Source organism: Oncorhynchus mykiss, chromosome 15, assembly GCF_013265735.2.
Source record: "Oncorhynchus mykiss isolate Arlee chromosome 15, USDA_OmykA_1.1, whole genome shotgun sequence".
Classification (NCBI taxonomy): Eukaryota; Metazoa; Chordata; class Actinopteri; order Salmoniformes; family Salmonidae; genus Oncorhynchus; species Oncorhynchus mykiss.
Genome location: NC_048579.1, coordinates 79,944,262 through 79,958,616, shown reverse-complemented (window position 1 = coordinate 79,958,616; position 14,355 = coordinate 79,944,262). Strand labels below are relative to the sequence as shown.

General features: G+C 47.3%; 1 protein-coding gene across 4 annotated transcripts in view; it reads left to right on the top strand.

Annotated features, from left to right (window-relative positions):
- The window catches only part of LOC110510401 (PHD finger protein 21B), a 173,725-nt gene that overhangs the window by 125,790 nt on the left and 33,580 nt on the right, over window positions 1–14,355 (top strand). For all 4 annotated transcript variants that reach the window (XM_036945485.1, XM_036945484.1, XM_036945483.1 and 1 more), the window contains 5 exons: window positions 673–1,677; window positions 4,828–5,004; window positions 9,529–9,580; window positions 11,494–11,570; window positions 12,664–12,718. In XM_036945485.1, coding sequence (XP_036801380.1) covers window positions 673–1,677; window positions 4,828–5,004; window positions 9,529–9,580; window positions 11,494–11,570; window positions 12,664–12,718 — 1,366 coding nt within the window. The remainder of the gene's footprint in view (window positions 1–672; window positions 1,678–4,827; window positions 5,005–9,528; window positions 9,581–11,493; window positions 11,571–12,663; window positions 12,719–14,355) is intronic.

The window sequence follows — 14,355 nt, the reverse complement described above, 5'->3', positions numbered from 1 at the left end:
GGTGTTGAAGTAACCGCCAGGTGTTGAAGTAACCATCAGGTGTTGAAGTAACCACCAGGTATCAGCACCATTACAAACCCAGGTGTTGAAGTAAATTCCAGGTTTGCAGCACCATTACAAACCCAGGTGTTGTAGTAACCACCAGGTATCAGCACCATTACAAACACAGGTGTTGAAGTAATCACCAGGTATCAGCACCATTACAAACCCAGGTGTTGAAGTAACCACCAGGTGTTGAAGTAACCAACCAGGTGTTGTAGTAACCACCAGGTGGCAGCACCATTAACCAAAAACCAGCCTGAAACTCTTTCTAAAGACTATTGACATCTAGTGGAAGCCCTAAGAACTGCAATTTGGGAGGACTTGGGCTTATGATTATAGTACTAGCCGTTGAAAATAGTGGTAAGCCAAATATTTTTTTTGGGGGGGATGTTTGTCCTCTGGGTTTCGCCTGCCATATCAGTTCTGTAATACTCACATACATCAGTTTAACAGTTTCAGAAACTTTAGAGTGTTTTCTATCTAAATCTACCAATTATATGCGTATCCTAGCTTCTGGACCTGAGTAACAGGTAGTTTACTTTGGGCATGCTTTTCATCCGGATGTGAAAATACTGCCCCCTATTCCAAAGAAGTTGTAACATGCTCCTTCTCTCCCTCCCTCCTCTCCAGGTTCAGCCAAAGAGTGTGATCCCAGCCAGCCTCCTCCCCAGCCACAGCCCTGTGTCTCTCCCTAGGGAGCAGCCAGCCAGCCTCCTCCTCAGCCACAGCCCTGTGTCTCTCCCTAGGGAGCAGCCAGCCAGCCTCCTCCTCAGCCACAGCCCTGTGTCTCTCCCTCAGGAGCAGCCAGCCAGCCAGAAACAGTCATCCTGTCAGGCCCTCAGTCTCCTCAACCTCCAGAGAGCTACCGCTGTAGTCAGCCCTAAGAGCCACGCCCACAGTTTTAACCACACCCACAGCTCTAGCCACACCCTCACACAGAGCCACACCCTCGGCCCGGCCCTGCCTACAGCCAACAGCACGTTCAGTCCAGAACGTCTCTCCATAGGCCAGGGAGACACAGCCACCTTCACAACCTCCTCACCCCCACCCCTGGCCCAGGCCCTGGTCTCTCCCCTGGCCCAGACCCTGGCCTCTCCCCTGGCCCAGACCCTGGTCTCCCCCCTGGCCCAGACCCTGGTCTCTCCCCTGGCCCAGACCCTGGCCTCTCCCCTGGCCCAGACCCTGGTCTCCCCCCTGGCCCAGACCCTGGTCTCTCCCCTGGCCCAGACCCTGGTCTCTCCCCTGGCCCAGACCCTGGTCTCTCCCCTGGCCCAGACCCTGGTCTCTCCCCTGGCCCAGACCCAGTCTCTCTCCCCGGCCCAGACCCAGTCTCTCTCCCCGGCCCAGACCCAGTCTCTCTCCCCGGCCCAGACTCACTCTCTCTCCCCGGCCCAGACCCAGCCTCTCTCCCCGGCCCAGACCCAGTCTCTCTCCCCGGCCCTAGCCTGGCCTGGAGGCATCTCCCCCACCTCTACCAGCAGCAGCAGCCCAACAGCCACCTCAGCCTCAGTTGCCCCCGGTGTGACCTTCTCCATCATCTCTGCCTCGCCGCCTGCCGACACCGGGAACAACAGGGTGTGGACCATCAGTGAGGCAGTCAAGGTCCAGCCGCTGGTCTTCAACACTGACAATAAGGTTAAAGACTGTCCTTGTCCAACACATCCTTCTGTCAGTCCTACCAGCTCTACTGACTGTCTCTGTCAGCATGGTCTCTACAATCACACACACACACATGCTGATCTAACTCTTCTGTAGAGGTGGGGGAGGCCTCATTACAGGCATCATTATAGGCCTCATTACAGGCATCATTACAGGCCTCATTACAGGTCTGATTATAGGCATCATTACAGGCATCATTACAGGCATCATTATAGGCATCATTACAGGCATCATTATAGGCATCATTACAGGCCTCATTACAGGTCTGATTATAGGCATCATTACAGGCATCCTTACAGGCATCATTACAGGCGTCATTACAGGCATCATTATAGGCATCATTACAGGCTTCATTATAGGCATCAATACAGGCATCATTACAGGCATCATTATAGGCATCATTACAGGCATCATTACAGGCATCATTACAGGCATCATTACAGGCCTCATTATAGGCATCAATACAGGCATCATTACAGGCATCATTACAGGCATCATTACAGGCATCATTACAGGCATCACTACAGACATCAATACAGGCATCAATACAGGCATCATTACAGGCCTCATTACAGGCATCACTACAGGCATCAATACAGGCATCAATACAGACATCAATACAGGCATCAATACAGGCATCATTACAGGCATCATTATAGGCATCATTACAGGCATCATTACAGGCATCATTACAGGCATCACTGCATGCATCATTACAGGCATTCATTACAGGCCTCACTACAGGCATCATTACAGGCATCACTACAGGCATCAATACAGGAATCAATACAGGCATCATTACAGGCCTCACTACAGGCATCAATACAGGCATCAATACAGACATCAATACAGGCATCATTACAGGCATCACTACAGGCATCACTACATGCATCACTACAGGCATCATGACAGGCATCATTACTGGCCTCACTACAGGCATCATTACAGGCATCACTACAGGCATCATTATAGGCATCACTACAGACATCAATACAGGAATCAATACAGGCATCATTACAGGCCTCACTACAGGCATCAATACAGACATCAATACAGGCATCATTACAGGCATCACTACAGGCATCACTACATGCATCACTACAGGCATCATGACAGGCATCATTACTGGCCTCACTACAGGCATCATTACAGGCATCACTACAGGCATCATTACAGGCATCGTTACAGGTCTCATTACAGGTCTGATTATAGGCATCATTACAGGCATCATTATAGGCATCATTACAGGCGTCATTACAGGCATCATTATAGGCATCATTACAGGCCTCATTATAGGCATCAATACAGGCATCATTACAGGCATCATTATAGGCATCATTACAGGCATCATTACAGGCATCATTATAGGCATCATTACAGGTCTTATTATAGGCATCAATACAGGCATCATTACAGGCATCATTATAGGCATCATTACAGGCATCATTACAGGCATCATTACAGGCATCATTACAGGCATCACTGCATGCATCACTACAGGCATCATTACAGGCATCATTACAGGCATCACTACAGACATCAATACAGGCATCAATACAGGCATCATTACAGGCCTCATTACAGGCATCACTACAGGCATCAATACAGGCATCAATACAGACATCAATACAGGCATCAATACAGGCATCATTATAGGCATCATTACAGGCATCATTATAGGCATCATTACAGGCATCATTACAGGCATCAATACAGGCATCGCTGCATGCATCATTACAGGCATCATTACAGGCATCATTACAGGTCTGATTATAGGCATCATTACAGGCATCATTACAGGCCTCATTACAGGTCTGATTAGGACCATGCCCCAGGAATACCTGACATGATGACTCCTTGCTGTCCCCAGTCCACCTGACTGTGCTGCTGCTCCAGTTTCAACTATTCTGCCTTATTATTATTCGACCATGCTGGTCATTTATGAACATTTGAACATCTTGACCATGTTTTGTTATAATCTCCACCCGGCACAGCCAGAAGAGGACTGGCCACCCCACATAGCCTGGTTCCTCTCTAGGTTTCTTCCTAGGTTTTGGCCTTTCTAGGGAGTTTTTCCTAGCCACCGTGCTTCTTCACCTGCATTGCTTGCTGTTTGGGGTTTTAGGCTGGGTTTCTGTACAGCACTTTGAGATATCAGCTGATGTACGAAGGGCTATATAAAATAAATTTGATTGATTGAATTTGATTGATTATAGGCATCATTACAGGCATCATTACAGGCATCATTATAGGCATCATTACAGGCATCACTACAGACATCAATACAGGCATCAATACAGGCATCATTACAGGCCTCACTACAGGCATCATTACAGACATCAATACAGGTATCAAATACAGGCATCATTACAGGCATCAATACAGGCATCACTACAGGCATCACTACAGGCATCACTACAGGCATCATTACAGGCATCACTGCAGGCATCATTACATACATCAATACAGGCATCACTACAGGCATCACTACAGGCATCACTACAGGCATCATTACAGGCATCATTACAGGCATCATTACAGGCATCATTACAGATATCAATACAGGTATCAAATACAGGCATCATTACAGGCATCATTACAGGCATCACTACAGGCATCACCACAGGCATCACTACAGGCATCATTACAGGCATCATTACAGGCATCACTACAGGCATCATTACAGGCATCACTACAGGCATCATTACAGGCATCATTACAGGCATCACTGCAGGCATCATTACATACATCAATACAGGCATCATTACAGGCATCATTACAGGCATCGCTACAGGCATCACTACAGGCATCATTACAGGCATCAATACAGGCATCAATACAGGTATCAAATACAGGCATCAATACAGGTATCAAATACAGGCATCATTACAGGCATCACTACAGGCATCACTACAGGCATCATTACAGGCATCACTACAGGCATCACTACAGGCATCATTACAAGTAGAATTGTGTGATTTAATTCTTAATATAAATCAATCACAATCAATTGTTTACCTTCCCTTCCCACTAAATAGTTATTAGAACCAACAGCCAATTAACTGACTAACGCTTAACGCTGTCCCCGCCTGCGTACGTGCGTGCGTGTGTGGTGTGTTTTCCCAGTTGAAAATAATCCAGCCGGAGGCAGAGACCCCCAGCTCCTCCCAGGACTCGCCAGGAGGACCCCAGGGGGCCGACAGCCCCTCACAGGAGATCCCCTCCATCACCTCGACCACCAACCCCTCCACCTCTCCCTCCTCTACACCAGCCAAGAAGAAGAAGAAGGATGAGGACCCAGAGGTAAAAACACAATCCTAAATAATTATACATCAATAACAAGAACACAAACCATGTTGTAATAGAGGATAAACAAAAGCCTGTTTTTTTAAATAGTATTCTATTACATAAATAAGGATTTAAAGCCAATAAAACATTATCATTTATCTAAGGCACACACTGACTATAAGGGTCTCAGGTATGGTGCTACTGCAGGGTTCTCTGGTATGGTGCTACTGCAGGATTCTCTGGTATGGTGCTACTGCAGGGTTCTCATGTATGGTGCTACTGCAGGGTTCTCTGGTATGGTGCTACTGCAGGGTTCTCTGGTATGGTGCTACTGCTGACTATCAGGGTCTCTGATGGTGCTACTGCTGACTATCAGGTTCTCCGGTATGGTGCTACTGCTGACTATCAGGGTCTCTGGTATGCTGCTACTGCTGACTATCAGGGTCTCTGGTTTGGTGCTACTGCTGACTATCAGGGTCTATGGTATGGTGTTACTGCTGACTATAATGGTCTCTGATATGGTGCTACTGCTGGCTATAAGGGTCTCTGATATGGTGCTACTGCTGACTATCAGGGTCTATGGTATGGTGCTACTGCAGGGTTCTCTGATGGTGCTAATGCTGACTATCAGGGTCTCTGGTATGGTGCTACTGCTGACTATCAGGGTCTCTGATGGTGCTACTGCAGGGTTCTCCGGTATGGTGCTACTGCTGACTATCAGGTTCTCTGATATGGTGCTACTGCTGACTATCAGGGACTCTGGTATGGTGCTACTGCTGACTATCAGGGTCTCTGGTATGGTGCTACTGCTGACTATCAGGGTCTCTGGTTTGGTGCTACTGCTGACTATCAGGGTCTCTGGTATGGTGCTACTGCTGACTATCAGGGTCTCTGGTATGGTGCTACTGCTGACTATCAGGGACTCTGGTATGGTGCTACTGCTGACTATCAGGGTCTCTGGTTTGGTGCTACTGCTGACTATCAGGGTCTCAGGTAGGGTGCTACTGCTGACTATCAGGGTCTCTGGTATGGTGCTACTGCTGACTATCAGGGTCTCTGGTTTGGTGCTACTGCTGACTATCAGGGTCTCTGATATGGTGCTACTGCTGACTATAAGGGTCTCAGGTAGGGTGCTACTGCTGACTATCAGGGTCTCTGGTATGGTGCTACTGCTGACTATCAGGGTCTCTGATTTGGTGCTACTGCTGACTATCAGGTTCTCTGGTATGGTGCTACTGCTGACTATCAGGGGTCCTGATATGGTGCTACTGCTGACTATAAGGGTCTCAGGTTTGGTGCTACTGCTGACTATCAGGGACTCTGGTATGGCGCTACTGCTGGCTATCAGGGTCTCTGATGGTGCTACTGCTGACTATCAGGGACTCTGGTATGGTGCTACTGCTGGCTATCAGGGTCTCTGGTATGGTGCTACTGCTGACTATCAGGGTCTCTGGTTTGGTGCTACTGCTGACTATCAGGGTCTCTGGTATGGTGCTACTGTTGACTATCAGGGACTCTGGTATGGTGCTACTGCTGACTATCAGGGTCTCTGGTTTGGTGCTACTGCTGACTATCAGGGTCTCTGGTTTGGTGCTACTGCTGACTATCAGGGTCTCTGGTATGGTGCTACTGCTGACTATCAGGGACTCTGGTTTGGTGCTACTGCTGACTATCAGGGTCTCTGATGGTGCTACTGCTGACTATCAGGGTCTCTGATGGTGCTACTGCTGACTATCAGGTTCTCTGATATGGTGCTACTGCTGACTATCAGGGTCTCTGATGGTGCTACTGCTGACTATCAGGGTCTCTGGTATGGTGCTACTGCTGACTATCAGGGTCTCTGGTATGGTGCTACTGCTGACTATCAGGGTCTCTGGTATGGTGCTACTGCTGACTATCAGGGTCTCAGGTAGGGTGCTACTGCTGACTATCAGGGTCTCTGGTATGGTGCTACTGCTGACTATCAGGGTCTCTGGTATGGTGCTACTGCTGGCTATCAGGTTCTCTGATGGTGCTACTGCAGGGTTCTCTGGTGTGGTGCTACTGCTGACTATGAGGTTCTCTGGTATGGTGCTACTGCTGACTATCAGGGTCTTTGGTATGGTGCTACTGCTGACTATCAGGGTCTCTGGTATGGTGCTACTGCTGGCTATCAGGTTCTCTGATGGTGCTACTGCTGACTATCAGGGTCTCTGGTATGATGCTACTGCTGACTATCAGGGTCTCTGGTATGGTGCTACTGCTGACTATCAGGGTCTCTGGTATGGTGCTACTGCTGACTATCAGGGTCTTTGGTATGGTGCTACTGCTGACTATCAGGGTCTCTGGTATGGTGCTACTGCTGGCTATCAGGTTCTCTGATGGTGCTACTGCTGACTATCAGGGTCTCTGGTATGATGCTACTGCTGACTATCAGGGTCTCTGGTATGGTGCTACTGCTGACTATCAGGCTCTCTGGTATGGTGCTACTGCTGACTAGCAGGGTCTCTGGTTTGGTGCTACTGCTGACTATCAGGGTCTCTGATGGTGCTACTGCTGACTATCAGGGTCTCTGGTATGGTGCTACTGCTGACTATCAGGGTCTCTGATGGTGCTACTGCTGACTATCAGGTTCTCTGATATGGTGCTACTGCTGACTATCAGGGTCTCTGATGGTGCTACTGCTGACTATCAGGCTCTCTGGTATGGTGCTACTGCTGACTAGCAGGTTCTCTGGTATGGTGCTACTGCTGACTATCAGGGTCTCTGGTATGGTGCTACTGCTGACTATCATGTTCTCCGGTATGGTGCTACTGCTGACTCAGAGCTGGAGCAGATGCCTATCTATCTGATCACTGTAACTCTGATTGGTTTATCCATCGAATTATTTGGTTAGATAATCCCAGATAATCCTGACTCAGCCTTCCTTTCCCTTGAAACCCCTCTAACCCTCGTCCCCCTCTATCCCTCGTCCCCCTCTCCCCCCTCTATCCCTCATCCCCCTCTCTCCCCTCTATCCCTCATCCCCCTCTCTCCCCTCTATCCCTGGTCCCCCTCTATCCCTCGTCCCCCTCTCCCCACCCTATCCCTAATCTCCCTCTATCCCTCATCCCCCTCTCCCCCCTCTGTCCCTGGTAAGTAACTATGAGAGTGATTCACTATGGACTGACTGATTCAACAAGCAGTATCTAATGAGAGTGATTCACTATGGACTGATTGATTCAACAAGCAGTAACTAATGAGAGTGATTCACTACGGACTGACTGATTCAACAAGCAGTGACTAATGAGAGTGATTCACTATGGATTGACTGATTCAACAAGCAGTAACTAATGAGAGTGATTCACTATGGATTGACTGATTCAACAAGCAGTAACTAATGAGAGTGATTCACTACGGACTGACTGATTCAACAAGCAGTAACTAATGAGAGTGATTCACTATGGACTGATTGATTCAACAAGCAGTAACTAATGAGAGTGATTCACTATGGATTGACTGATTCAGAGATGGATCACGTGACATGGAACACAGGAGTCACTGGGGGAGACATCACAACGGTTCCCTTACTTCTAAGTGTTGCTGTTGCTAGGAAACCACACGTACTAGCCCTGCTCTCACCCTGCCCACCTCTACCTGGAGTACTTGAGGGAGAAAACAAGCCTATGACACCCGAGTAGTAGAACATTCCAGACATTGTAGAGGAGAGTGAGAGTGGCAGGGTGAAAGAGAGTTTTTGGATAATGAGATAGAAAGACTAATGAGAGAGAGAGGGAGGGGAGGGGAGGGAGATAGACCCAGACAGGGAGGGAGGGAGGGAGGGAGGGAATCTCTGAGGGTTCTCCAGCTGGAGAATAGAGGAGACAGATTATATTCCAGTTGAAATGCCTCCCACAGTGGGGCTGGAATGGTAATACTATACACTACCTTGTTATCAATCTATATGATATAACTGTTCCCTCTCCACCTGTATGGTATTCATATGGGTGTCACACTGTAACGTGTCCCCTCTCCACCTGTATGGTATTCATATGGGTGTCACACTGTAACGTGTCCCCTCTCCACCTGTATGGTATTCATATAGGTGTCACACTGTAACATGTCCCCTCTCCACCTGTATGGTATTCATATGGGTGTCACACTGTAACGTGTCCCCTCTCCACCTGTATGGTATTCATATTGGTGTCACACTGTAACATGTCCCCTCTCCACCTGTATGGTATTCATATGGGTGTCACACTGTAACATGTCCCCTCTCCACCTGTATGGTATTCATATCGGTGTCACACTGTAACATGTCCCCTCTCCACCTGTATGGTATTCATATTGGTGTCACACTGTAACATGTCCCCTCTCCACCTGTATGGTATTCATATGGGTGTCACACTCTAACATGTCCCCTCTCCACCTGTATGTTATTCATATGGGTGTCACACTCTAACATGTCCCCTCTCCACCTGTATGGTATTCATATGGGTGTCACACTGTAACATGTCCCCTCTCCACCTGTATGGTATTCATATGGGTGTCACACTCTAACGTGTCCCCTCTCCCCTACAGAAAATGTCCTTCATGGTGGCTCTTGGCCTGGTCACTACAGAGACACTGGAAGGTGAGTTCTTCCTCTGACACTAATTGAATTAAACTCATCAGACTTCAACAAGGCATTGGCACATCTTTGCTGTCTTGTGGCAGGTGGTAACAATGAGAGAACTTGAATGAATGGAGAAATCCACACACTGCTCTGGCTAGTATCACTGTTTTTACCCACACAGAGAATGAACAGAGAAACCCACACACTGCTCTGGCTAGTATCACTGTTTTTACCCACACAGAGAATGAACAGAGAAACCCACACACTGCTCTGGCTAGTATCACTGTTTTTACCCACACAGAGAATGAACAGAGAAACCCACACACTGCTATGGCTAGTATCACTATTTTTACCCACACAGAGAATGAACGGAGAAACCCACACACTGCTCTGGCTAGTATCACTGTTTTTACCCACACAGAGAATGAACGGAGAAACCCACACACTGCTCTGGCTAGTATCACTGTTTTTACCCACACAGAGAATAAACAGAGAAACCCACACACTGCTCTGGCTAGTATCACTGTTTTTACCCACACAGAGCATGAACAGAGAAACCCACACACTGCTATGGCTAGTATCACTGTTTTTACCCACAGAGAATAAACAGAGAAACCCACACACTGCTCTGGCTAGTATCACTGTTTTTACCCTCACAGAGAATGAATGGAGAAACCCACACACTGCTCTGGCTAGTATCACTGTTTTACCCACACAGAGAATGAACAGAGAAACCCACACACTGCTCTGGCTAGTATCACTGTTTTTACCCACACAGAGAATGAACAGAGAAACCCACACACTGCTCTGGCTAGTATCACTGTTTTTACCCACACAGAGAATGAACAGAGAAACCCACACACTGCTCTGGCTAGTATCACTGTTTTTACCCACACAGAGAATGAACAGAGAAACCCACACACTGCTCTGGCTAGTATCACTGTTTTTACCCACACAGAGAATGAACAGAGAAACCCACACACTGCTCTGGCTAGTATCACTGTGTTAAAACTTGTTCATCCACACATCAGCGGCATATATATATTTTACCTGTACTGGCTACTGTCTACCTGTCTATATGTCCCATCTAGCTGTACCGGCTGTGTCTACCTGTCTGTATGTCCCATCTAGCTGTACTGGCTGTGTCTACCTGTCTATATGTCCAATCTAGCTGTACTGGCTGTGTCTACCTGTCTGTCTGTCCCATCTAGCTGTACTGTCTGTCTGTCTGTCTGTCTGTCCCAAATACCTGTACCGGCTGTGTCTACCTGTCTGTCTGTCCCATCTAGCTGTACCGGCTGTGTCTACCTGTCTGTCCCATCTAGCTGTACTGGCTGTGTCTACCTGTCTGTCCCATCTAGCTGTACTGGCTGTGTCTACCTGTCCCATCTATCTGTACTGGCTGTGTCTACCTGTCTGTCCCATCTAGCTGTACCGGCTGTGTCTACCTGTCTGTCTGACCCATCTAGCTGTACTGGCTGTGTCTACCTGTCTGTCTGTCCCATCTAGCTGTACTGGCTGTGTCTACCTGTCTGTCCCATCTAGCTGTACTGGCTGTGTCTACCTGTCCCATCTATCTGTACTGGCTGTGTCTACCTGTCTGTCCCATCTAGCTGTACCGGCTGTGTCTACCTGTCTGTCTGACACATCTAGCTGTACTGGCTGTGTCTACCTGTCTGTATGTTCCATCTAGCTGTACCGGCTGTGTCTACCTGTCTGTCCCATCTAGCTGTACTGGCTGTGTCTACCTGTCTGTCCCATCTAGCTGTACTGGCTGTGTCTACCTGTCTGACCCATCTAGCTGTACCGGCTGTGTCTACCTGTCCCATCTAGCTGTACTGGCTGTGTCTTCCTGTCTGTCCCATCTAGTAGTACCGGCTGTGTGTATCTAAGCCTCTGTAACATAAGCCTGTGTTCCTCTACCATGGCAGAGATCCAGACCAAGAGACAGGAGAGGAAGAGGCGGAGCACAGCCAACCCAGCCTACAGCGGCCTGGTCCAACCAGAGGTACCCTTTTTGTCTGGTTCAAAGAGCTGCAATAGTTGACAAAATGTCATCTGAAAGTAGGTCAGAGCTGTTCAGGAGAGATATGTGTGTTTGAAATGTGTAAGAGATGTTAGACATACAGTATGTAACATTTATGTTAATTAGGATGTAGAGTAGTCCTGGTTTAAATAAGGGTCGATGTCCGTGCTGAAATCTTAATCAGCAGAATTTTAACAATTCCCCACAGAAATCTGTCAGTTTAAGCTAGATATAGCTGTGGTAGAGGTGAGACTCATGGACACGTAGATGTCAGTTGTTTTTCTCTAAGACGCCCACAGGCCTCACTAGACTCGTCTGAAGGTCTCTGGTGGGTTCAGTTTAGACAGGCCTTAGTCTCTGATGGGTTCAGTTTAGACAGGCCTTAGTCTCTGATGGGTTCAGTTTAGACAGGCCTTAGTCTCTGATGGGTTCAGTTTAGACAGTCCTTAGTCTCTGATGGCCTTAGTCTCTGATGGGTTCAGTTTAGACAGGCCTTAGTCTCTGATGGGTTCAGTTTAGACAGGCCTTAGTCTCTGATGGGTTCAGTTTCGACAGGCCTTAGTCTCTGATGGCCTTAGTCTCTGATGGGTTCAGTTTCGACAGGCCTTAGTCTCTGATGGGTTCAGTTTAGACAGGCCTTAGTCTCTGATGGGTTCAGTTTAGACAGGCCTTAGTCTCTGATGGGTTCAGTTTCGACAGGCCTTAGTCTCTGATGGGTTCAGTTTCGACAGGCCTTAGTCTCTGATGGGTTCAGTTTAGACAGGCCTTAGTCTCTGATGGGTTCAGTTTCGACAGGCCTTAGTCTCTGATGGGTTCAGTGATGTTTAGCTGCACTTTGTCTCATGTCTGTTGGAGCTGGTGCCTTGTGCTTTCCCCAGAACGTCATACATGATGTTCAGTTACCCTGCCCCAAAACGTGTGCCGCAATCTTTCTACTAAAGTGCTTTCCGTGTAACTTGGGAGAATTCAGTGAATGCTGATGAGGGTCGATAAGCAGAGCTAGAATTCCTGTTTTATCTGAGGTGAGCGAAGTAAACATTTTCTCTGTCTCTGTTTCTCACTTTCTACCTTCCAGCGTAAACGCCTTGCATCAAATTACCTGAACGACCCACTCTTCCTGTCAGTGAGAGGTAAAACACATGTATACCAGCCCATCAACACAACTAGACAGGACTGGTAACACACATTTATACTGACCCATCAACACAACTAGACAGGACTGGTAACACACATTTATACTGACCCCATCAACACAACTAGACAGGACTGGTAACACACATTTATACTGACCCATCAACACAACTAGACAGGACTGGTAAAACACATTTATACCAGCCCATCAACACAACTAGACAGGACTGGTAACACACATTTATACTGACCCATCAACACAACTAGACAGGACTGGTAACACACATTTATACTGACCCCATCAACACAACTAGACAGGACTGGTAACACACATTTATACTGACCCATCAACACAACTAGACAGGACTGGTAAAACACATTTATACCAGCCCATCAACACAACTAGACAGGACTGGTAACACACATTTATACTGACCCATCAACACAACTAGACAGGACTGGTAACACACATTTATACTGACCCATCAACACAACTAGACAGGACTTGTAACACACATTTATACCAGCCCATCATCACAACTAGACAGGACTGGTAACACACATTTATACTGACCCATCAACACAACTAGACAGGACTGGTAACACACATTTATACCAGCCCATCAACACAACTAGACAGGACTGGTAACACACATTTATACCAGCCCATCAACACAACTAGACAGGACTGGACAAACACATGTATACTGACCCATCAACACAACTAGACAGGACTGGTAACACACATTTATACTGACCCCATCAACACAACTAGACAGGACTGGTAACACACATTTATACTGACCCCATCAACACAACTAGACAGGACTGGTAACACACATTTATACCAGCCCATCATCACAACTAGACAGGACTGGTAACACACATTTATACTGACCCATCAACACAACTAGACAGGACTGGTAACACACATTTATACCAGCCCATCATCACAACTAGACAGGACTGGTAACACACATTTATACTGACCCCATCAACACAACTAGACAGGACTGGTAACACACATTTATACTGACCCATCAACACAACTAGACAGGACTGGTAACACACATTTATACTGACCCATCAACACAACTAGACAGGACTGGTATAACACACATTTATACCAGCCCATCAACACAACTAGACAGGACTGGTAACACACATTTATACTGACCCATCAACACAACTAGACAGGACTGGTAACACACATTTATACCAGCCCATCATCACAACTAGACAGGACTGGTAACACACATTTATACTGACCCATCAACACAACTAGACAGGACTGGTAACACACATTTATACTGACCCCATCAACACAACTAGACAGGACTGGTAACACACATTTATACTGACCCCATCAACACAACTAGACAGGACTGGTAACACACATTTATACTGACCCATCAACACAACTAGACAGGACTGGTAACACACATTTATACTGACCCCATCAACACAACTAGACAGGACTGGTAACACACATTTATACTGACCCATCAACACAACTAGACAGGACTGGTAACACACATTTATACTGACCCATCAACACAACTAGACAGGACTGGTATAACACACATTTATACTGACCCCATCAACACATCTAGACAGGACTGGTAACACACATTTA